General features: G+C 37.3%; 1 protein-coding gene across 1 annotated transcript in view; it reads left to right on the forward strand.

The window, feature by feature from the left end:
• Positions 1-5120: 5120 nt before the first annotated feature.
• LOC106653788 (glutamate receptor ionotropic, kainate 2) overlaps positions 5121-25317 on the forward strand; it is a 63589-nt gene continuing 43392 nt past the window's right edge. Inside the window, exons 1-5 of the mRNA XM_023460812.1 lie at positions 5121-5125; positions 5586-5767; positions 5898-6341; positions 7565-7703; positions 24391-24528. Coding sequence (XP_023316580.1) covers positions 5121-5125; positions 5586-5767; positions 5898-6341; positions 7565-7703; positions 24391-24528 — 908 coding nt within the window. The remainder of the gene's footprint in view (positions 5126-5585; positions 5768-5897; positions 6342-7564; positions 7704-24390; positions 24529-25317) is intronic.

The raw sequence follows: 25317 nt of genomic DNA on the forward strand, positions 1-25317 counted from the left end.
GGGACTGTCCAAGTAGCTATCGCAGAGATAGAGTGTACCTATGCGGTCGAGCCGATTAAACACTAGGGTGGTCCAAAAAATACTTTTTTTTTATATACGCTCGCTTAGCCTCTAATTATCATCAGCAAGTAGTAACAAGAAGCTCCATAAATTTTGAGCCCAAAATATCAATTTTAAAAGGTCGCTCAACGATCAAGTAAGATAAAAAACGTGAATTAATACAATTATGCCGAAAAAAAATTCAAAATTGTTCATTCTTTAAAATTAGTCATTTGAAATAGTCATATGACTTGATGAGCATTTTTACACAACTACATACGGTATATCAACGATGTTCAATGCCTATGAAGTCATTCGAAGTCCACAGAAAGTCCATTCAACGAAATTTTATAGCCTGTAATGACGGGTTTTTAGCCCATCGATTACTTTAATAAGAATAACAATAATAATAATATGTGTCGTCTGACTGAAGGGCTTGACTCTACTCGCGGTTGTCTCTCGGGTGAGGTGAGATGAAGAAAGAGTTATACGAGATTTCACAAGAGAGGGTTTATTTAGCAAACCTTAATCTAGATACAGTAGAGTGAGCTTACAGAATACCGGGTTGTCTTTGGCGGCGTCGTTCGCTGAGCGGTAGATATCGTGAGTTGGAGGGCGGGTCCGTGGCGGTGTGATCTCGGCTGGTGCGGCGTCGACGAGGGCGGCACGGCGTCGGCGTGCTGGGCGACGTCGGTGGTTGTAGCTGAGCGAGCTCGCGCACTTTTCGAATAACTGACTCGCACTGTCCTGACTGATTTGATCTGATCGGAGCCAAGCCACAGACTGGGCTGAGGATGAATCGCGAATGAACGAGCCTCGGATGAACGAGCTTTGAGTGCACGAGCTTTGAGTGAACGCGCCGTGACTGAACCGTGAAAGGAAGAAGCCGTGAATGACAATGAGCCTCGAGACTCCCTCACGTCCTGGTATATATACTGGCTGTTTCCGCGGCACCCCCTTTGTTCGGGCGGAAATCGTCGTTGACTTATGTGTCCTCCCGAGCTTGCGGTCCGCGCATTTTCGCATCCGGTAGTTTTTGCGGGAATTATAAACAAATATTCTAGTGGATGCTCGGGTCGTTTTCCTAATTGCTTGGTCCGCTTGCCCGAGCATCGGCGTACGTCGGGACACGACCTTCGCTGGCATCCGGGATTTACTTATTGCCCGGACCGATTATTAAATCGCGTGCTTTATGACAGAATCATCACGATTTTGATGCGTGGCCGCAAGCGCGAGTCATTCTCCATACAAGCGCGAGCTGCTCCATGCGTGTGCGCACAAACACAAGTGCGCGTCGCGGCGTACGTGTGCAGTCGCACACTAACTTTCGCTGCTTTATCCGTGTGCGCACACACACAAGTACGGGCCGCGGTGTACATGTGTGGCCGCCCACCAGCATGCCCGCTCGGGACTTGGTATTGCACTGGGCTGATTTGCCGCCCCGGTGTTTTACCAGCCTGTGGCCGCAAGGATGCAATGACCTTTGTGACTGGGTCATTACAAGCCCATTTAATGAAATTCAACGATTGTTCGGGTATTTTTGAAAAAATTTCTGTGAGCGATTTATTGACTTTTCAGGGATCCAGTACAGTGGATTTTCATCTTTTGTACCGAAAAAGTAAGAAAAAAAATTTTCAACACATAGGGTCTTAATGCCCGATTTCTAGAGAGTATAGAACATTTTAAAAATTTATCGTCAAAAAACACGAAAAAATGGCAGTAACTAGAGTTTTCGCGACTTTTGACTTGTCAATGGCTTAAAACATATTATGTAAAGAACAAAATATTTAAATAATCTTTAAAGAATAAAATCTTTAAATAATATTTATAAGACATTAATAATATAATATTTATAAGACATTGTCCATGAATTTTTCAATATGGGGAAAATTTCCTGAAGTATCCTAGCACTCTACCGCATGGCATTTTTTGGCCAAATCACTCAATTTCTAACTCCCTGTAAAAGTATCAAAACACCCCTAAAAAAAATAACTAATTAATGATTTCAAATAGAAAATTTCCTCGGCTTTCCGATGGTGACATTAAATTTCCCATAATTTTCCATTTTCACCGGGAAAATTTTCATCAAATATTCAGAACTCAATATCTCGAAGAAAGACATTTTTTTTAGTTTTTTTTTATTAATTCAAGCGAAAGATGAGCTCTTTTTACATCGGGCATGGTAGTTTTCAGAGTGTACTTTTGATGAAAACTAAGGAAAATACGGGAAGTTTTAGTCAGCGCTCGGCCGCTTCGCTTGATTTCCTGCCTTGCGCGACTCGCTGTAACATGTAACTGCTCGTATGACATTGTGATTTGTCTGGAAAAATAAATAAACATATGGTTTTGATATGAAATTTTTTCAGCTTTCTCATGGTGCAGTTGGATTTTCCGATAATTCACATTTTCATTAAAAAAACGGACTTGAAGGTCTACTTTCTAGTTATTCTAATGAAAATGTAAATTATCGGAAAATCCAACTGCACCATGAGAAAGTTAAGATAATTTCCTATCGAAACCATGAGTTTATTTATTTTTCCAGACAAATCACAATTTACAAGTTACAGCGAGCAGGGCAAGGCTGGAAATCACGCCTAGCGACCGAAAATGTCTTTTTTCGAGATATTGAGCTCTGAATGTATGATGACAATTTTCCCGGTGAAAATCAAAAATTAAGAGAAATTTAATGTCCCCATCGGAAAGCTGAGGAAATTTCCTATAGAAATCATTAATTAGAAATTTTTTTTAGGGATGTTTTCATACTTTTACTGGGAGTTAGACATTGAGTGATTTGGCCAAAAAATACCATGCGGCAGAGTGCTAGGATACTTCAAGGAATTCGCCCCATATTGAAAAATTCATGGACAATGCTATTAATGTCTTATAAATATTATTTAAAGATTATTTAAATATTTTGTTCTCTACATAATATTTTTTAAACCATTGACAATTCAAAAGTCGCGAAGATTTCAGTTACTGCCATTTTTTCGTGTTTTTTGACGATAAATTTTTAAAATGTTCTATACTCTCTAGAAATCGTGCATTAAGGGTCCTCTATACACGATGTGAAATGCTCAGTCGGTAACACCAGCTACCTAGTTATATTTAGTCTGAAAAATTGGAAATGTTATTCGCAAATAATCGAGTTGACGCACATTTCTACTACACTCATTAACATTATGGTTGAGTTTTATCCAATTCCATGCATTATTCAAGGAGAAAAACGAAAACTACGAATAATCATGATCAATGTTATTTAATAGGTTATGATTATTCGTAGTTTTCGTTTTTCTCCTTGAATAATGTATGGAATTGGATAAAACTCAACCACAATGTTAATGAGTGTAGTAGAAATGTGCGTCAACTCGATTATTTGCGAATAATATTTTCAATTTTTCAAATTTAGCATAAATGGGATGGTAGCCTAGCGTTACCGACTGAGTGTGTATAGAGAGCCCTTAAGACCCTATGTGTTGAAGACAATTAGAGGCTAAGCGAGCGTATATAAAACAAAAAGTTCTTTTTGGACCACCCTATTGAACACGCTACGGATACGCTTGTGTTGCTGTCGAGCAGACGTTGGTTCTTAAGGTCGAGCAGAAGGCCATGATGACTCAGGAAATTGGTACCGAGGATCGCTATGTCCACTCTCGACACTATAAATCGCCAGGCATACGGCCGTTGTAAGCCTAGATTGAGTGTAAAGTCGAAGTTGCCGTATGTTGAAATTGGTGTACGTTGGCTGCTTGGAGTCACGGTGCCTGTCGCTGCAGCAGACGACGAATAAACTTCCGCGGCACAATGGAGACAACGGAACCAGAGTCGACCAGGAACCAGATGTTGCTTCTGCGGTCGAAGTATATAGACGGCGCTCCATAGAGTTGCTGGCGCTGGCCGTCGAGTAGAGGGGCCAGCATTTCTAGTTTTTCGGTAATTTTGGTGAGGGTACGTAGATGTTTTCTCCGGGACAGTTCTTCGCCTCCTCACGATATAATGAATGGTACCAGCAAATACTTTGGCGTGTGCTTGGACCAAGAGTAGCAGCGCAAGGGCGTGACTCCTGACGTCCTCGTGAACGCGATCGGCCTCGTGGATTATTACTACGATGGTCACTGCTGTGATGGTCATTGCCGTGACATGACTGTAGGCGTTCGCGGGTGATTGCAGTGAGTTGTACTAAGGCAAGGCGCACCTCCACAAGTTTCTGTGCAACGATATCAGGAGAGCCAGCCGCAAATGAGAGATTCGGTGACGACGTCGGCTGCTGAGATCGGTGTCCTGCTGACATCACCAAGGGTCCCATAGCGTGTGCTTTGTCTGCCACTGCTGCCAGCTCGTCCAGCAACTGGTTCCTGATCAAAAGGAGCAAGCGGCGGGTCTGCTCCGGCAGTAAATCCAGCCAAAGTACTCTTAATACTTCTTCGCTTACGCGCAAGCCAGCAAGGGTGCGCATGTGTATATAAAAATAAAGAGAGAAGAGATATAATATTTCTATATGTCTTTATTGTAGATTAATTAATGCGTTGCTGATTAGAACAAAGCTATCGATTGACTGAGCTTTCATTTGCTTTTTACCTGTAGTAGCAACTGCGACGGACGTTAATCGCCGAGCTCGACACCGGTGAGCAATTAGTGCAGCTGGACATCGGGTGGGTCTGCTTGAGCGTGTTATACTTGTCCTCCCGGGGTGGTTCGCATCCGAGACCACTGTGATTGACTCCGGGTCAAGCATTGTGACGACCATATATTTCGTGGCATCGTTAGACACGTGGTGAATGTTGAACAATGATTCAACTTGATAAAAGTACAGCTCTGGGTTGCCACGCCAAAAGGCGGGCAATTTACTCCAGGCTAACCGCCAATTAGCTCCAGGGTTCTTCCTTGGTAGTTGCTGCTGCTGCTCGCGAAGAAACTGCTCTTGTTGGTCGCGCGAAAGCTGCTCTTGCTGGTCGCGCAAAAGCTGCTCCTGCTGATCACACAAAAGCTGCTGTTCTGTCGCGCACCAGCGGCCTCGAAACTCACTGCCGAAAAGTATGTATGTAAATTTGATTCAGTAATATTTTATCAAATCAAATTCATCAATGAGGTAAGATAAGTCGAGGCCACACTAGCGGGCTTGGAACTAAATACAGCATCTTGTAACTAACCGAAAAGGATTTATGAAAAATTAAATTAATTATTTTTTAAAATTCAATGGAGATAATATTTAAATTAACAAAATTTGAAAATAAATCTAAAATATTGAGTTAGCTGTCTATGGACCGCCATCATAAATGAATCTTCTACGAAATTTTTTATTAATTGAAAACATCAATACATGAAGGGTCCGACTATTTAGGGAATATTTGTATACGAAATTCTAAAATTGATTAACGAAACTCCAAATAACTCGAGATAACAAGAAAAATGCTCTAGCGTTCGCTAGTCAATCGGTTTAGGCAATTAACAAGACATCACTTTTTTGGTTCTTGCAGATTTGGAGTCTGACTACTGGAGAAGATTGAAAGATGAATTTGACTAATTGACGTTCCTTTGTTTTCTTATAGATATGTCGACGATGGTTTCGCATGTGTACACATCGATCATGTTAATACCATTCTTAAGATCTTTAATGAACAAAATTCACATATCAAGTTCACCCATGAAGTTGAAACGGAAAATCATCTGAACTTCTTAGACGTACAATTCATTAGGATTGGATCACGTATTGTCACTAGGTTTCATGCAAGTAATTTACAGGTGGTTTCGTGACATCTTACACAAGAATTCATATCCCGATCACTTTATCGATAATTTTGTGTAAAAAAGAAGAATAAGTATGCATTGTAAAAATAATTTGCGATCTGTGAACAATTCAGATTCTCGTGACAAGAGTCGCTTGTGTCTGACTTCACCATACAATCAACGCTTCGTCGAGTCGACGTCGCTTTTACTAAAGAAATACCGCATCAATATCATTCCATCGATAAATAATAAGCTCAACGTCATAATTGTATTAGGAAAAGATAAAACGAAAAAGTTGGACCGTGTCAATTCTGTATATAAATTTTATTGCAAGTCATGTAATGCAACATATGTAGGTGAAACCAAGAGGGCACTGAAGAAACGTATCAGTGAGCATAAAAATAACAAAGATCCAAAATTTGTGATGAGACTGCACTCATTGGATCATGAACATGAGTTTGATTTCAAGAACGTCAGCATTTTGCATACTGAAAATAACTGGTACAAGAGGCTCATCGCAGAAATGTTTTACATCAAAAATAATGTTTCTGCTATTAACAAAAGAGAAGATACACGAGGTTTGAGCGTTGCATACCGTGGCTCATTTTTGTAAATATGTTTGTGTGTGTTCAATTTAAATATAAGTCCTAATATTGTTAAATTAGTCTTAGTTTCACATCGACTCGCAGCAGGGTATGTACTCGCGACAATGAAAGTGATTGTTAGAGTGTTGTATGTTTATGTATAATTTTGTTTGTTATAGCCTGAAGAGGTCTAGAGATATACTAGATGAAACGTTGCCAAAATAATATTGACGATCGACAAATTTCTTGTCGAATGACACACAAAAGATGTCTTGTTAATTGCCTAAACCGATTGACTAGCGAACACTAGATCATTGTTCTTGTATATTGAAAAAACGGCAAATCGTGAACACGATGAACAAATTTAATAACTGGAGATAATCCTGGTTTTAGGATAAGATGAATAAAATTCCAAAATAAAAATTCAACTAAAGAAAAGGACTCTGAAGTCTCACTTCTGGTGGTAAGATTTTTTAGAATCTATTGTGTATGAATGAACACCAAAAGGGAAACTTCAGGATCCTTTTTTATTAATCTCTTTCCCGTATACCAATGTACTACATTCATTATAATTAATGCAAAAAAAAATAATGTTATTATATAAGGGTCAAAATAATGCTTTTTTACAAAAACGTGCGCACGTATGTCACCGATCTTGACTCGCTTTTAGTATGTTATAGTACACGGTAAAAAGGTCCCAAAAAAAAATTTTTAGACCCCCTCCCCCCTCCTACCCCCACTTCCGGTATAAACGTCCATTTTCGATCTATATTTTTTCTGAGGACATGAAGCAATTAAAAAATCTGAAAAAATTCACAAAAATACTTTTCAACAATCCAAACCACTTTGAATTTTTTCAGATTTTTTAAGTTCTTCAGGCCTTCAGAAAAAATTATTGAAAATTCTGAAAATCGAAATACGGCGGTATGAGCCGGTATAGTAAACGGAAATTTTTTCAGTTTTTTATTGCACTGAAAAACATAACCTAAATTTTTTCCAGATTTTTTCAGATGACCTAACGCACTTTTTGAAGCAAAAAACCGCTTTTTTTGACGAAAATAATTTTTTTAGGACGATACGGAGCCTCGAAAAATCTGGAAAAAATTTTTTCTTGTTTTTTTCATCAAAATACATAACCTGAAATTTTTTGGCGTTATATTTATGATATCAAAATCAAATTATTTTGGAAATACCATTTTAAGTATAGCGATTTTCAGGGATTAGCATTCTCTACAGAAAACCTGTGAAGCAACCTCCTAATTTATTTTCATTCTTAAGTCCTTTGAGTTTGGATGTCTGGATTTATATGGCCACAGCATACCTTGGAGTATCTGTTCTTCTGTTTATTTTGGCAAGGTAAAACTTTTTATCAAGTTTATAGTTGAGTTACAGTACTGATCTATCATGTTTAACCTAAAACATAATTGAAATTGATACTATCTTAAATAAAAAGGATTTAAATACAAAAATTTATTATTGACCAATCTTGTAGAGAGAAGGATTAACTGTTCTATGAGCGTTATTAATTGATTTCTAATGGTTTTTATCAATTCTGAAAACTTTTTGTACTTTACAATTGTTTAAGTCCTTCGTTTTCGAGTTGAAAATTTTAGAAGCTTTTTTTCATTTTTTTCGCGTAGACGATGGAGATGCGGGTCGGTACGGAGGCGATGTTTCTGCTTGGCTGTTCGTGTGGGTTCAAGTTCCAATAAACGCGTTGAAACGCGAAGAAGTCGTCGATGTACTCCTGGTATCGATGGCACGAGACGATGAAAAATAATGACCTCAGAGAGATTGGTCGACTTTTCCTCGACTCTCGCGAGGAGGGCTTACGTCGGGGGAGGATACGCCAACAGAAAATAACAGACTCGTTGATATTCGCTGTGCACGTGCTCTTCTCGTTCAAACGGCATTGAGCTTGCAGGGGAGAATCGATGACCCACGAGTCGTGAGGCTCAGGTAGCGCGACTTTTTCCTCTACACTGATAGACCTTTAAGAATGCCGCACGCCCGCTCTGAGCTGCCGCTCTCTTAAGCGCTTAGTTGCTGCTGCCTGCCGCGTAAGAGAACCGCGCTGTTGAACGAGCGCCCAGAGAACTTGTACAAGCGTGTGTCTAACCCACCGCAAGAGCGTACAGCTCTTGTAAACAGTGCTCAGCGAGTACAGTAGTTCTGTCAGCTAGTGAGCAGCGAATTTTATACGTCATTGCATTAAATATTTGCACTACTACAACAACGTGTTTGTTTCAAAAAAAATAGGTAAGCTTATTATTAATACTTAATCACTAAAAACACAAGCCCTTTAATCATGTCAACTAATCCCAACTATTCATCAATTCGCATTGTAACGTAGATCTATGTTATTGTTGTGTATAGAGAACACTGCTATGCCTCTTAAGTGTTATTATTAGCTAAATCTTTGTAGCATACTTTTTAGTTAGTTTGTGTTGTAAAGTAGATTATTTAGAATAAAAGATTACTTCAATCTTAGTTTTTGACTTCTTAACAGGTATATTTTTAAAATGGATTGCAATGGACAGAATAGTGATGATGACATTATGGAGAATATTGATTTGACCTTAGGTTTAACTAGGAGCTCTGACAGTTCTACGTTAAGCTCATCTGACTCAATTAACAATCAACACAACATACCTTTATCCCAGAATTTAACTTCCTTAAATACTACAAATAATAATTTACAAGCTGTAGTCCCAGTCGCTCAAGGTTAAAACTTTTTTCAATCACTAAATTCATATCAAATACATTTTAATTATACAACACAAAAATACCAGAGTTACATAGGAGATACAATTTTTCATTCACCTAATATTTATTAAAATTAATTGTGATTTGCAGTGAACACTCCATTTATAGAGAACCACCTTTACTATGTACTGGCAGCCACCATCAAGGGGAAAATTGTATTAAACAAGTATAAGAGGCACCATTAGGGTGGTTCGATTTGCAAAAATTTTTGAAATCCCCCATGGTTGCACTGAATTCTCAAAATTCAACTCTCTACATGAAGAAAGCCGCCCGCAGAATTCCCATAAGTGATGGGAACCGGTGTCAACTGATTTTTGAAGTTTAAAAACGTGGTTTGAAAATTCACCTAAATCAGAGGATAAACGATGAATTTCCTGCGGTAAAAAAAACTTTTATTTAAATATTAGACAATGATTTTTTGTGTATTTTTTAACGCAGAATCGAATGCCATGCGCAGATTTCTGATAGAATTGAAAGTTCAGACTGAAAATGGGATTTTTCAAGCTGAAAAATCGAAATTTTCGAGTAATCACACTTTTGAGCGCTCAGGAAATGAACAGAAAAAATTGTAGACATATAAAACTCATGAATTTTGTTAGGTTTTTTTATGGAGAATCCACTCATATATATATCAATAATATTTAAATTTACCAGCGCATGTGAAAATCGTGTTTTCCATTTTTTCCCCTCCTGAAAAGTCGAAAAATCAGCGAGCACTGAAGCATGATGTGCCATGATCGCGCACCGATTCGCGCATACTCTTTGATTGTTTAATATACATTGTATATTATACAAGTTATCGTAACTAATTTCATTGTTGTTAATTACTGAATATACAATATTTTTTGGTTAATTATCACGTACGTTGATCTAACTCAAAAAATTGTATTTGTCATTGAAAAATGTGCGAAAGTGGAAGGGTATTTTTAGTCGGCAAAATAAAATCCGTACTCCCCAATGAAAACATCACAAAAAATGATGTATTATCCGTGTTTTTCTACTACCACAGTACCAAGAAAATGACAGTTTACAAAAGTTCTGAAGCAACAGCAAATCAAATCATCGAAGCGAATTCGAGTTTTCAATTCAATATAAAAAATATGTTGGTGCGAATTACGAAGCTGTTTAAAATGTGGAAAGCTATTCAAAAATACCAAAGCTTACCACAAGCGAAGAGAACGAAGACTATTAGAGACAAGGAAAAAAATTTTAAGAAAAAATTGGAAGAAATTTTTGAAATTTCCCCTATCAAGCCTTCTCATCAAGGTACATATCTACTTATTTTTTATACACGGGGCAAAATTTCTCAATTCAAAATAAGTTGTGAGAGCAGATGAGAGCTAGCAGAGCAATAACTTCAATACCACTTGTGTCTCAAATTTATTTCTCATTCCAACAAATGGAAAAATGAGGATTTTGATCATGAAAAACCTTTACAGTTTTTTATTGAAATATCATTATGATATTCATAAATAAATGAATTTTGCCCCATTTATATTCTAATATTTTGAGTCAAATAAAAAGATTATTCATTTCTTTTTTGCTTGAAAGCTGTGAAAGTATTGGAAGACAGTCAATCTTCGTTGACTGAATTTGAAACTTCACAATCATCGACTGTGGCAGATGCATCTCTTTTTAAAACTCCAAGAGCATTGAAAAAGAAGAAAAATAAGCCCCTTGGTGTTACGTTGGCATCGACCCTTGATCGCTGCAAGGTAACTGATCGTCAAGCTGCACTTATATTGAATGCTATAGCTGTGGATGGGGGACAGGCCTCAATATCGATAGCTGGAAAGAGATCATATGTTAGAAGACACAGAATTTTGGCAAGAAAGAAATGTGAAGTCGACTTACCATTTACCCCTTTAACTGTACATTGGGATGGAAAGACAGTTAAAAACAATGAAAGTATGAAAGTCGAATTATTACCAGTTGTTGTGTCCTCAGGTTCAAATGAACAACTTCTGCATTGTGGATTGCTCGAACATGGTACCAGCGCAGCTATCAGTGATGTAGTATTTGACACATTGAAAAAGTGGAACGTAAATGTGGTTTCAATGTGTTATGATACCACTTCAACGAATACTGGACGAAAGGCTGGAGCATGCAAATTGTTGGAAACCAAGATGCGAAAAAACCTCTTGTATTGTAGCTGCAGACATCATGTAGCAGAACTGTTGCTTGGTGCAGTATTTGATGAATGCTGTCCATCTTTTTCTACAAGTCCTGAAATAGAGATGTTTAAAAATTTCAAGATTAATTGGAGTAAGATGGACAGAAAAAAATTTAATTCTGCTGAAGACGACAAGCATAAATCACTGCAATGGTTGATGAAGACCAAAAAATCACAAACATCTCGCTTCATTAATCTATGCTTGAAAAAAGGTACATTGCCCAGAGATGATTATAAAGAGTTGCTGCAGCTGTCCAAAACATTTCTTGGGGAAAAGTGTGGAAGTTTTAAAAAGCCTGGGCCAATCCACAAAGCGAGGTGGATGGCGAAGGCCATATACACATTGAAGATGTACTTATTCCGCAAGCAACTCGATCTACCACGGAAAGATATTGACAATCTTTGCAGAATGGCAAATTTCATAGTTTTCTTCTATGTACCATACTGGTTTCAAACCAGACTACCTTTGGAAGCTGCAATCACTGATTTAAAATTACTCAAAGATTTGGACAATTATAGAAATCAAGACCCAAAATTGTGTGCGGCAGTACTTGAAAAATTCAGTCATCACTTGTGGTACTTGTCGAAGGAGCTCATTTGTTTGGTTCTTTTTAATGAAACCATCGACCTACAAGAAAAAAAAGAAATTGTTCGTAGATTATCGGTGAAGGATTCAGAAAAAAGAGAGCTCAAAGCCCAAATAGATATAAAAAGTATAAATGAGCTATCTTTATCAACCTTCGTTTCAGAAAAAAGTATGAACTTCTTCAAAATTACCGGCATTTCCAGTGAATTTATCAATGTTGATCCAAGTGAATGGTCACAAGAAGATTCATTCTTGAGGGGTAAAGAGCTGTGCAAAAATCTTCAAGTAACTAATGATACTGCAGAGAGAGCTGTTGCTCTGTGTAGTAAATATTTTTCTAAAATTACCAAATCGCATGACCAGTGGCAGAAGATGTTACTATCTGTTTATGATAACAGAAAGAAATTTCCAATTGTTAATTAAAATGTTCTATTCACTTATTGTTATCAAGTGATGCGATAATTTTTGTTCTTATAAGTTTGTACCTTTCTATTCACTTCATAATTGCACCGTTGCCTTCTTGATCACTCATATAAACTGATGGTTACTATTTGATAGCATTCATATTCTTACATCATATTCTGTTTACTAACAAGTGTAAAAAATGTATACATATCTGATGCATAACTCCATTTTCCTCATATTCGTTAAAACGAACAAGTTTTTGAGCATACAAACCATAAATGCAAGTTATGCTGAATGAACACTGTTTTTCTAACACAAAAACTTTTAATATTTTAAATAAAATGATGATTATAAATGATGAGCTGTAAAAGACAGAACTGCGGCAGTGATGCAGTACTCCGATGCAACGTACTCTCCAACTATCAGCGCGGTGCCGGTAAGTACTCGCGAGGTATATACGAGGCAGCCATACCAACTGAATAGTCAACCTGCGTATGTGTCCGTGCATTCATTTTCATTCAATACGGCCCTGGATTGCACCTTCGTGCTACTTGAAGTATATTTGCGTTTGAAATATGCGTGCACGAAGATTTTTCGACTTTTCAGGAGGGGAAAAAATGGAAAACACGATTTTCACATGCGCTGGTAAATTTAAATATTATTGATATATATATGAGTGGATTCTCCATAAAAAAACCTAACAAAATTCATGAGTTTTATATGTCTACAATTTTTTCTGTTCGTTTCCTGAGCGCTCAAAAGTGTGATTACTCGAAAATTTCGATTTTTCAGCTTGAAAAATCCCATTTTCAGTCTGAACTTTCAATTCTATCAGAAATCTGCGCATGGCATTCGATTCTGCGTTAAAAAATACACAAAAAATCATTGTCTAATATTTAAATAAAAGTTTTTTTTACCGCAGGAAATTCATCGTTTATCCTCTGATTTAGGTGAATTTTCAAACCACGTTTTTAAACTTCAAAAATCAGTTGACACCGGTTCCCATCACTTATGGGAATTCTGCGGGCGGCTTTCTTCATGTAGAGAGTTGAATTTTGAGAATTCAGTGCAACCATGGGGGATTTCAAAAATTTTTGCAAATCGAACCACCCTAGGCACCATACGATAGACATCAATCTACTCAAAGAGGTTATCGTTGAGACTTACATTCAACAAGATAATGTTCACTATCGGTAATATCTATACTCAACTTTAATATTTTTAATTCTAAATATACATGTTTTATATAAATAAATTTTTTCAGGATAACTGAAGAACTTTTTTTATGGGTTTTGAATCAAGCCACTGTGTTATTTCCAGAAATTGACAGACTTGATTGCTATCAACCCTACCAAAAGCGTACCAATATAAGAAAAGCTGTGAACGCACGTGGGCAGTTTTATTCAGAGTATAAGCGGTTACGCACACAATTACGTTTAGTTGGAATCATCCCAGAAAAAACAGCTAAACCTACAACAGGTATGTTTAAAATATCCTATAATTTATAATTTTGTTTAATAACATTCTTATAAATTTTACAATATTTGTAAATTTTGTTTCAGTTATAACTGAAGCAGTTGCTTCATATGATTGCTTGACAGATGAAGACATTTCTCACCACAAAAAAGCAGATATTTATGCAAAATGGGCCATCGAATTTGAAAAAAGATATGATTGGCTTACGGGATCAAATAAGCTAGGCTACAACCACAAGATAGAAGGATATTTTCTTGAATATAAGTGCTTGCAGCATCCCATAGCGATCGATTTGGTAAGCAAACAATTTATTTTTAAACGTGTTACTTTAAATGAGCTCAAATTCATTTAACAATTTTATTTCAGTTGGAAATTGATTTTTCAAAAATAATTGAAAAATGATTGCAAGTCGAATATAAACTTGTAGAAGTTTCATCTAATTTAATCGACAACTATGACACTATTTTTGCGCTTACATGGCCTACAGTCGCTCGAAAAATCATTCAGTTCTGCAAAGTTTCAAGGGTGAAAGAAGTGACAAAAGTAGCAGAAAAATACGGAGAAAATATTTTTGAAATCCGTAATGACCTCTTTTTTTAAGTAATAACATTTTTCTCACACATATATGTTTTATTAATTAAAACTTTTATTCTTTTTTTTTAGAAAAAGACAGTTTAATATTCCCATTATTTTTACTGCCAAAATGTGTGACAATATCCAAATCAATCAAGATTGATTCTGAAACTGTGCAAATTGGTAAACAGACAATTTGTGACTCCTTTATACTTCTGGTTGAGGTACGTGCAAATATTTGTGGGTCAATTTTTATTTGTCTTATATTGTACATCTAAAATCGTGTACATTTATTATTAGCATGAAGACGACTTGGATGACAAAGTCCAAGAATTTGAGGGAAATCTACGTGCTGTAAAACAAGAACCTGCGCCTGCTTACTTGATTTTTATTGGAACTATCACTGCAACTACAAAATATTACGTACGTTTAAATGGAATTAATTACGAAAAAAAGGACGCTTTAAAAGCAGTTGACTCCTGTTTTAAAGGCTTAACTGCATTGAGATCTTGGCCTTTCATCTCTGATTATGTTTGGTCGACTTTAAAGCTCTTAGTTTATAAAATCTAAGGTTATAAATGCCCTAGTTTAATCAACAAATATTACTCAGCAGTTAATAACTTTATCAAAGCTATAGAAAACTAATACTCTAAGATTCGTTAAATACTTTAAGAGAAATTTTATATCATAAAACATGGATCTTCTCATGTTTACAAATCACCTGTTAATCATTATTTTAGAGCTATTGGCTGACCCATCTCTTCCACGAAACATTGTTGGGAGAGTAATTACATTTTTTAGTGAGTTTCATAGTAAAATTTTTATGCCTTCTCTTCAAGGCGACCTATTAGATATTTTGAAAAAAGATCCTAATGTGTCTAATGAAACTATTGTAAATTTAAGTCAAATTTTCTATCGTTATAGTAAAATTTATGATAAAATCGAATCAGAGAAAAAAATATTCAATTTGTTAAAGGAGAGGGGGTTTAAAGAGCCACAACCATTTGATATCGAGTCTAAGTTAAATACTGGACTCGAAGATGAAACCATCGAAGTTCCTAAGAATGCACTTTTAAAGGGACAATGGGTGTCTCTAAAAGAAACATTAACGAACTTCTTAAATATACCAGGTCTTCTTGAGGATATTCTTGATTATTATAAAAAATTATCCAATGAAAATGACTTAGTATCAAATTTCATTCAAGCTAAGTTGTGGAAAAGCAAATACGCTCCCGGTTTCAATCAAATTGTACTTCCCATAAACATTTTTTACGATGAAATAGAAGTGGGCAATCCATTAGGAAGTTACGCTGGCGTGAATAAATTTGGAGCCATATATTCTTCAATCGCAGTTCTCCCGCCGCTTATTGCATCTCGTTTAAACTCGATTTTTTTCACTGCTCTCATTTATGCTGACGACAAAAAGCATTGTTTTAACAAAGAAGTATTTCAAAACCTTATAGATGAACTGAATGATCTCAGTGAAAATGGAATAGTAGTATTTTCTAATGGACTGAAGTATACTGTTAAGTTTGAATTAGCACTTGTGTTAGGTGACAATCTTGGCTTAAACCAAATTCTGGGTTTTACAGAATCATTCAAAAGTAATTTTTTCTGTAGATTGTGCAAGATCACAACTGCTGAATCAAAACTTATGACTAAAGAGGACGAATCAAAAATACGTTCGAAAGAATCGTATGAGAAGGACGTTTTATTAAATAATAAAAAAGATACAGGGAAAAAAGAAAAATGTTGCTTCCACGCAGTAAATAAATATCATGTGACAGAGAACATTTGCTTTGACGTTATGCACGATTTGCTGGAGGGTGTCTGCACTTATGATTTGCACGCAATAATAAAATTTTATATTGAAAACGGATTTTTCTCTTTGAAATACTTGAATACAAGAATTGAAAATTTTAAATTTAATTTAGTTGACTCAAACAAACCTCCAATTACTGCAGAGCAACGTTTAAAAACACAAAATACGTTAAAAATGTCGGCTTTAGAAATGTTGACTTTAATAAGATATTTTCCAATAATGATCGGTGATCGTATTCCTAGAAATGATAAGCATTGGGAACTTGTATTGTCGTTGCGGCAAATAGTTGATATTTTAACTGCTCCTCAAATAAGTAATTCCGACCTTAAGGCATTAAATCGTTTAGTAGAAAAGCATCACAATTTGTACATTGAGTTATTTGGTGATTTAAAACCAAAACATCATCATCTCATCCATTACGCTCGTTTGATTGAAACTTGTGGTCCATGCTTCAACTTCTCTACATTACGTTACGAATCTCGTCATAGACCTCTGAAAGCAAATTCTGTTGCTACTGCTTGTAAGATAAACTTTTTAAAAACAATAGCAACAAAACAAGCCTTACAAATGTTTTACAACATGCACATGTTACAGTATTCACATTGTCACGTAGTTTCTTCAAAATTTGATAACGAAAACGGAGAAGATTGTTACGAATCCGTAGAAATAGATGGTCATAAATTTGCATTAGGCATGATATTTATTATAAATTCTTCAGAAAGTGAGATATCATTTGGCGAAGTTTTAAAAATAAAGCTCGTTGACAAAGATTGGAAGGTAGAGATGCGTACTTATAAAGAACTATCGTTTGATTCTCATTACCATTCTTATATAGTTGAACAGTATTCAGAAGATAAAATAATTTATATCAAGGATATTGAAGATACAAATCCTTGTAAATTAGTAATTTGCGATAAAGAAAAGTATATTGTTCCTAAATTTGGTGTCATTAACTATTAGATATTTATTTTACATTATAAATTGTAATGTAATAGTTTGTAAATCATTATTTGTAATAATTTAATTTTGACAAAATAAATATTATATTTATATGTGTATAAATTTTCATTCTTTTCGCATGTATATATAAAAAACTTTGCCGGCTAGGTGCTACCGCACCTCTTGATATGTATTTATAAATATGTATAATCCATCATGTATTGACGCTATTTACAAAGAAAAACATGTGATTATATTATCTTTATAACGTAAAAGAACTTTGTAAAAAGCGTCGATGTATTAAACATCATTTTAAAATTTTCAGATTCGACCAGAGTCGACGCTCACTGCTCTCTGAGCTGTAAGTGCTGCGCGCTCTCACAGTAAGACAGATGCTCGCTTCTGTGAGTCTGTCGCGCGCTTGTACACGCCCCTCTGCTTCTTACGTGGGCAAACTTCACGCTTACTGCTACGGTACGTGGCGTGACTATCATAAAGCTGATTCCTTATTAAAGGTCTATCAGTGTAGGCAATCTGGCCCGAGCTACGGGTCGGCGGGACGCTCGCCCGGGTTGACACTCGAGCACGGGGTCGAACGCAAAAAGGGGAAGAGGGAATATCGGCGCTTGGAGTCAGAGTATTGCACCGAGATATTCTCGTTCGATGGACTATGTCCGTTAATTAGTTCTGAGACTAAGTTCGTTAATCGCTCTCGAGATCAAGTCCACAAATCAGCTCCGCGGTCGAGTCCTTCACGGATATTCTCCTATCAAAGCTCAAGTCCAGCAGAGGTTGCTTATGTAACTATATCGCAAGTCGATCAGCAAAAAGCTTTGGGGATGCTCAGGTGGTTGTTCAAGAATGAATGACGACGCGATGATAGGCTGCACTGCTTATAAACTCGTCGGGATATCGGCGGCGCGAGGAGAAAAAAGGGAGGGGAGCCGCCGGTCGGGTGATCAAGCCGCCGGTTTTTGGTGGCTTGAGGGCAAAGCAGGGAGCGCCAATGATTGTTCGGTAGGCGAAGTTGCGCCGATTTCGGAGAAATGTCGTTTTGGTTGGAGTTTTGGCGGCAGCGTCGTTTCATCGCAAATTCGGGGAAATTGCCTATCTCGGTACGCATTTGGTGGTGGCGTCTTTCATCTCACGTTCGGGAAATTTCGGAGGCATTGTTTCATCCCGAGTTCGGCAGCATCGTGGTATTCTCCTGGTGTGCGAGTGTCCTTTTTCCTATCTTACCGGGCTCCGGTCTTACCTCTGGTTGGTAAGGTGGGTTGTGTATGTGTGTGTTTTGGGTTCTGCGCACGCTTTGTGCTGACTGAGCGGTCAGTACATTACAACTCCTCCTCCTCGCAGAAATAAGCACCCATGGTTTTTATTTCGATATCGCGCCATTAATATAGATTGGAGTCGTCACGGGTTTAGGCAGAGGAAAGAAAAAAAAGGGGAAAACAAAGAAGAGAGAGAAAAAGCAAAGGGTGGTATGCCTTTTCCTATTGCAGTTCTTGGCTCTGACTGTGGGCGAGAGAAATCGCGATAAGCACTGACGGAGGCGAGGTATATCATTGCTGCGTACAACGATTTCCCTGGTGGGCCTTGGCCAAGTTTCTCGGGTTGAATAGTTAATTTGTCCGCTGCGCTGGCCGAGCACCTATCGCCGATGACATCCACACTCGTAAGATCGTGTTTTCGAAAGAAAGGTTTAGCTGCTGCCAGGTTGGGATTGGCGCCGTTTTCGGGGAATTGTGAGCGAAAAGGGGTAAGAAGGGGAGCTATGCGATGGTGATAATCGTGCTCCGCGAGCGAAAGGTTCCCAGGCTTGGGTCATGCCGCTTTTTGGGGAACTGTGAGCGATTAAAAGTAAAAGATGGAGCCAAGCGACGGCCCTGTGATGATCGTGCTCTTCTCGCTGCGGTCAGGTTTTGGATCGGCGCCTTTTTCGGGGAATTGTGAGTGAAAAGGGAAAGAACGAGCGATGGAGATGATCGTGATCCGCGATGAAGATGATTCCAACATATATGATAAAAATTAAGAGACACACGTGCAATTGAGATGTTTCCTAAGTCCGACTGGCGACAGTCAAAAAACCTGGATGCGGCTTCCTTCTTTCGAGCTGAATTGTTTAAGGGCTATTCCACAACAGGTGTTGCAGGCCCAAAAAATGAAGTTGAAACTAACCATTTACTCTTCAAGAATACAATGAAAAATGAAAATCCTGAACATTACAGCCCCCTAGGTCCAACCCTCATGGATCTACAGAGGCTCAAAGTTGGATTTTCATGTTCTGAGGATATTCTGCTTTTTTGGGGTACATGTGAAAAAATTTCTAAAACATGTTTTTTCATGTAAAATTTGATGTAGAATTCAAATCTGTACTCAGATGGGATATTCATAACCTCAAAACCCTTTTAAATTGAAAAAATATTGTAAAAGACCATGAAAGTAAAAAAATAAACATGTTCGTATACCTCAAATTGGCCAATATTGTAAAATGTTCATCGATACACCAAAATACAATTTCTGATAAAGTTTGGTAACTGAGTCACCATTATAGACCATTTGGTTGCTTGCGAAGAGTCAAAAAACATGGTTTTTTCCTCATATTCAATTCTGTAAAAAATAGTATGACTTCTTTGAGAAAACTTATGGCTTCATTAAACTTATTATCATCGTGGCAACTCAGAGAAAAATTAATATTTCTACTGCACAAAAAAGTAAACCATTTCGATAGAAACTCAACCAACCAAGCAGTCGTATGTCGTTCGTCTTCTAAGTTGCTAGCTAAGAACGATAAACCTGATGCTACATCTTCGGACAATACTCTCTTGGCATTGCTGACTTTCATTTTGACAAAATGATCTTTAGTGTTTAAAAACTGTTTTGTTTAGTTGGGAGCTAATTTTAATTCAAGACCTTCGTCTTTATCAAATAATTTATATACATAATTTTTATTGACGGTATCAGTATAAAATATTAAAAAATCATTTGGTATTGTAATTACTGAGCTATTTAAGAATGCAGTTTTAAGATTTTTAAAAGCATGAAGCGCGTCAGCGTAAAAATACAATAGTCGCTTTTTATCATACGGATGAGTACAGCTATTTGAAATTGTTGAATATCTACTTGCATTAATCCCGTACGCATTCCACATCGCTTGGTTGGCTGGTCTCATGTCCGATGTTACGCAATGTACTCTAAGTCCAATATTTTCTATTTTAAATATGATCTCGTCGATAATTAAAATTAACCTTTTTTCGCGCATAAATTAAAAAAAAATTTTTTAATTTTTTTTCAAATTATGACTGATGGCCCTTCGGTTTTTAATAAAAATGGCCCTCTAATATGACAATAAGAGAATTATAAGCTAATGGAATAAAAAAGTTCTGAATTCAGTGTAAAAAATCCAAATTTTAGATGCTTCTTAAGATTATGTTAAACAATTTTGGAAAAATTGTAACATCGCTCACTCAATATGTATTGTTGATGAAAGTTGGAGAATGATCAAAAATACAACTATGAAAATGAATGAAACAACCTTTAGTGGAACTAGTTGAGAAAAATCAAGTATCTAAAATTAAAGGTCATGAGCAAGTGATATGTGAAGCTTTTAACATTGGAAGAAATGTTAGTGGAGAAGGTTTCAGTGACTTGCAAGAATCCGAGCTATTTGATTTGATAGCGTCAACTGCGTAAACAGTGGCAGCATAATCGAGCTGAAGCAGCACAAAAGAGACACAAAGTCGGACTATTGCTGTCAACAATAAAGAGTGACGGTGAAAACGCAGACATCGCAGAACAAAGTGCGACCTTGAAACAATCGAGTTTATCCGAGCATTTCAGCGCAAGCAGGGTATTGCAACGCCAAGACTCTTTATAGAGATCGAGTGTTCAACAGGGTAATCATTTATGGAAATTCTCTGAACCATCTCAAAATCCATTCGTTATGTGTACGATAAACTGCCAAGAAAAATTTTAGTCGTTTCAGTGGGATTCAGCCTCAAATTGATACACACAGCCCAGTCCACCACTGCATTCGCATCCACATTGATGGCACCAATGAGAAGATTTATACACTAAGGCCTAGCATGTGCCTAAATTTGTTTATCGTCAGCATAAATAATGTAACCTTTTCGGCACCTGTCGTAGATCGTTTATAAAAAAGGTGAAAAGTATCCTCTTGTCAATTGCTGACCTCACAGAGTCTGTCAGTTCAAGAAGAGCTGTCTGAGTGAAGTGCAAAGGCCGAAAGCTGAGCGTACATAACCGAAAGTTGCTAAGCATCAAAAAACTTCTGCAGAAGCCGACTAATTTATTCTTTTCCTTACTAGCACAGGCCATTTCCTGATTCATTCTAAACTGTTTTTGTGTTTTCTGAGTTTTAATCTTTAATAAATCGATTGATTGTAAAATATAAAGCACGACTATTCCCTCAGCTGAACCTCAATCTGCTCCTACGTCCCACGGATCCTTAGGATCAATTTCTTCGTTATAACTTGTAACGGTTCCCGTGAACGCTACCATATTCGTAGGTGAATCCTAGACGATGCGCGTACTCGCGCTGGTCGCTGACTAGGTCAGTTACTCGGTGCGACCATTCGCACCGACCGCGGCGGCGTCGTGGTCCAACCTAGGATGAAATAACGGGAAGGTTTTGCCGAAATAATAATTCGCGAATTAACATAGTAATTAAGAAATGAATCATTATCAAGTTTCAAGTTCTGGATCGATAATTACAGTGCACGCAGCAGCGTGCACACACTCTTGCATACAGGACGTGATTGCACACGCATTGAGAGGGCTTGGTACTCGAGAGGTACTTACATTAGTTGCGCACGCCCTGGCCGTCACCTTGGTCAAGGATGGCTCCTCGTCCTGTTCGTGCTGCTGCACTCACGCACGCGATACGCAGAATCGGGCGGTAATCCGTTGCCGCGTACAAATGAACCACGTAGAGATTCGGTACGCGACACCGCTTTACGTGTCCCGACAATCAAGCCCGTTCGAAGGCGTACACGCGAGTCCAAGTCGTCCGTACCGCACGCACCCGCGACAGTCGGCGCTACTCGTTCACGCTAGTCCGGGTCGTTGCTCAGGGTACACGCACTTGCGACGTACGGCGTGATCAACTTACGCACTACGCGACTTCTCGCGATTTCGGGACCACGTCGATGTGGTCGTCTCAGCGTCCGAAAACGATCTCGCCGAGCTGCTTACAGTCGCACGGCTCGCAGGAGTGAATCGGTCACGTGACCAATTCGTCACCCCTGCTCCAAAATATTCTATGGCATCATGCGGTTCGCGACACGCCGTTTCCTCACTCACACATACTCGCACACACATGCGTCTCGCTGACACTGCTGCGTGAAAAACATAAGTCAAATGGTATATTTCACAATATTCTGGCTGAGGTGGCGAGAGAGCTGTGACGGCGTAACACAACCGTTACAAACTATTAATCAAAAAAGTTAATTTATCGTTTCAAAAAGGCCAATTTTCCAAGAACTAATTGCACCATTGGAAAGATGAGAAAAAAATACACAAAAACATGTACTTGTTTATTTTTATGGCGAAAGCCTTACTCGTGATAAATAAAGAAACATAAAGTGTAGAGAAAAGACAGGCCACGGCGCTCGAAAACGGCCGAACGTTTTCCTCTTCACTGATCGAGAAAATCGAGGAAATCCCTTTTTTTTGGAGTTATTTCTGTTGTGAAATCGCGAAATCTTTCGATCTTGACTATCAAAAAAACTCTAAACCTGGAGGCAAAAAAAATACAACGTATTTTAAGTTCAAGTCAATTTTTTTATTTTATTGAGGCTGGTTTTGCATTTTTTACCTCACCACTAGAAAGATGAGGAGAAAACACATCAAAATTACTTACCCGTGTTTTCTTCTAGATAAAATATGAAGTCCGTACAACGAGTCAAAAACTGCGTGATTTGGCTGTTTTCGAGTTCGCGCACATCGCTGGGCATCTATCGCGATTCTTCCCATATGTCTCTAGCACTCCCAAAAAGTAACGAGCATGTCAATTATCACCGGACATGTCAATGTTAAAGTCACCAACAATGATAGTGTGTGACGTGAAAAACACATGCAGATAAGACGCCGTTGGACGCCAATATACGACAGCAAACAGCAACTCAAAATTATGCTAAGATATTTTATATGCAGCGAACTCTGGGACATTTGAATAGATTGGGTCAGATGAAAACGAAAGTGAAATACGAAGATCAGAACGAACATATAAACCAAGGCCACCACTTTCGTGACGCAATCGATCATGTTCATGAAAATTGAAGTTTGGAATGTGGAACGAATTTGAATTAAGATCAAGTCTTAAAAAAGTCTCAGTTTTTGCAATAAGATAAAAATCATTTTTATTAACTATGGGCTTTAACAAATTTGGCTTCAGCTTAACCAAATCTGCCTCACCGGTGATTGCGATCAAGAGAGATTTATGAGATTGATACGCATAAAAATGTGTAGGCCTCGGACGATCGGTGGTGGACACCGAAGTGTGCAACCAGCTGCCTGGCACCTTTTTTACAAGCCGTAAAGTGGACTAGGAAGAATAGCCGACCCATGCAGTCTGTCCGGACCATCGTGTTCCAAATCCAAATCCAAAAAATGATCGGATACCAAAAACTAAACCAGTTGTAAGCTGTCTCAGGCGTGGAGCAGCGGCCAACAGTATATCACGAGCTCCAGGCATACGACCATGGTTCGCCCAGCACTGCTCGAAGATGCATACGCTGTAGCAGGGTCAACTGAGGATAAATTCTTATAAGTACTTTAAAAATTATAATTAATATAATCATAATTACCACTACACTATCAGGCGAATTTTTCGCCTCATACATGGCAGATTTCCGTAAGTTTAATTCTTCCATGTCGTTTTTAAATCGATTTCACATCTTAGATCGGCTCGAAAAGTTCGGGTAAGCTCGCACCTCGGGGAAGCTTGAAAAACTTGGGAAAAGCCCCAAAAACTCAGGTACCTGCCCATCCTTAGAAGAGATCGATATTTGTAAGTATTCTATGGCAGCCATTTCTGAACGTTTCCTAGTTATATGCGGTCCATCTGGAATTTTCTTTTTATTTACTATAAGACAACGACCTGAATTACAAAACTAATTAAATCGAGTAATACTTTGTTTCTATTTAATTTTTTGACATTCGAAAATTTCGATTTTCTTCTATAATGTAGCTGTTACTGTGACCTTTTTCGTACTACTTATAAAAACCTGTTTTCAAATATGAATAATTCGTTAAGGATACTATTTTTGTTTAAAAATTACAGATTCAGTCCATATGAATGGGAGAATCCACATGATTACAACCACCAATCAAAAATGACAGAAAACGAATATACATTATTAAATTCTTTATGGTTTACCATAGGCTCATTAATGCAACAAGGATCCGATATTGCTCCAAGGTAGAGATCCTTATACTATTTAGAATTACATTCATCATACTAATCATATTATCAATAACATTTTACATGAATGATGTACTTAAAGTAACTTATAATTGAATTATATGATCAATATCACTGGATAGAGTATAAAATTTTGTACAAAACGAACATTAAAAAAAATTTTAATTTTTTTCTTTTTACGGGTTCAAAATATCAATTTATTTTTTATGATCAGTTCAGTAATGTAACGCTGTACCCTTAAATTGATACCTACACAAGCGAAGCCTGAATGCAGGATCATTTTTTATTTCAACCGCGGTTATTGGAATCTTAGATACGTATTCTCTTTAGAAAACTCGCAAAAAATTATTTTGAATAAGATTGCTCCTATTCAATTAGGTATAATAAAAATAACAGCGAACCAAAATTGATTTTTTATATGGTTACCCCTATTTTTTATTGCAGATTTGAAATTTCCGTATGAAAATAAAAATTATCAAAAAATCCGATTACACCCGACTATCTCTCATAGAAATTATGAGTATTACACATTGAAAAACAACTGTATTCTATGTAAAAAGATCTCAGCTTTCCATTGAAACAATAAAAACGTAAAAAAAGGCTTTTTTTTGAGAAATCGAGTTTGAAAGTTTACTTGCATTTTCCAAGATGAAAATGGAAAATTCTGGAAAATTTGACCTCGCCATCGGAAAGCTGAGAAAATTTCCTATCGAAATCACTGGTTGGTCATTTTTGACAGGAGAGTTTAGGTACTTTTAGAGCGAGTTAAAAATTGAGCTATTTGGT

This window comes from Trichogramma pretiosum, unplaced genomic scaffold (assembly GCF_000599845.2).
Source record: "Trichogramma pretiosum strain Unisexual culture from Peru unplaced genomic scaffold, Tpre_2.0 scaffold111, whole genome shotgun sequence".
NCBI classification, from domain to species: Eukaryota; Metazoa; Arthropoda; class Insecta; order Hymenoptera; family Trichogrammatidae; genus Trichogramma; species Trichogramma pretiosum.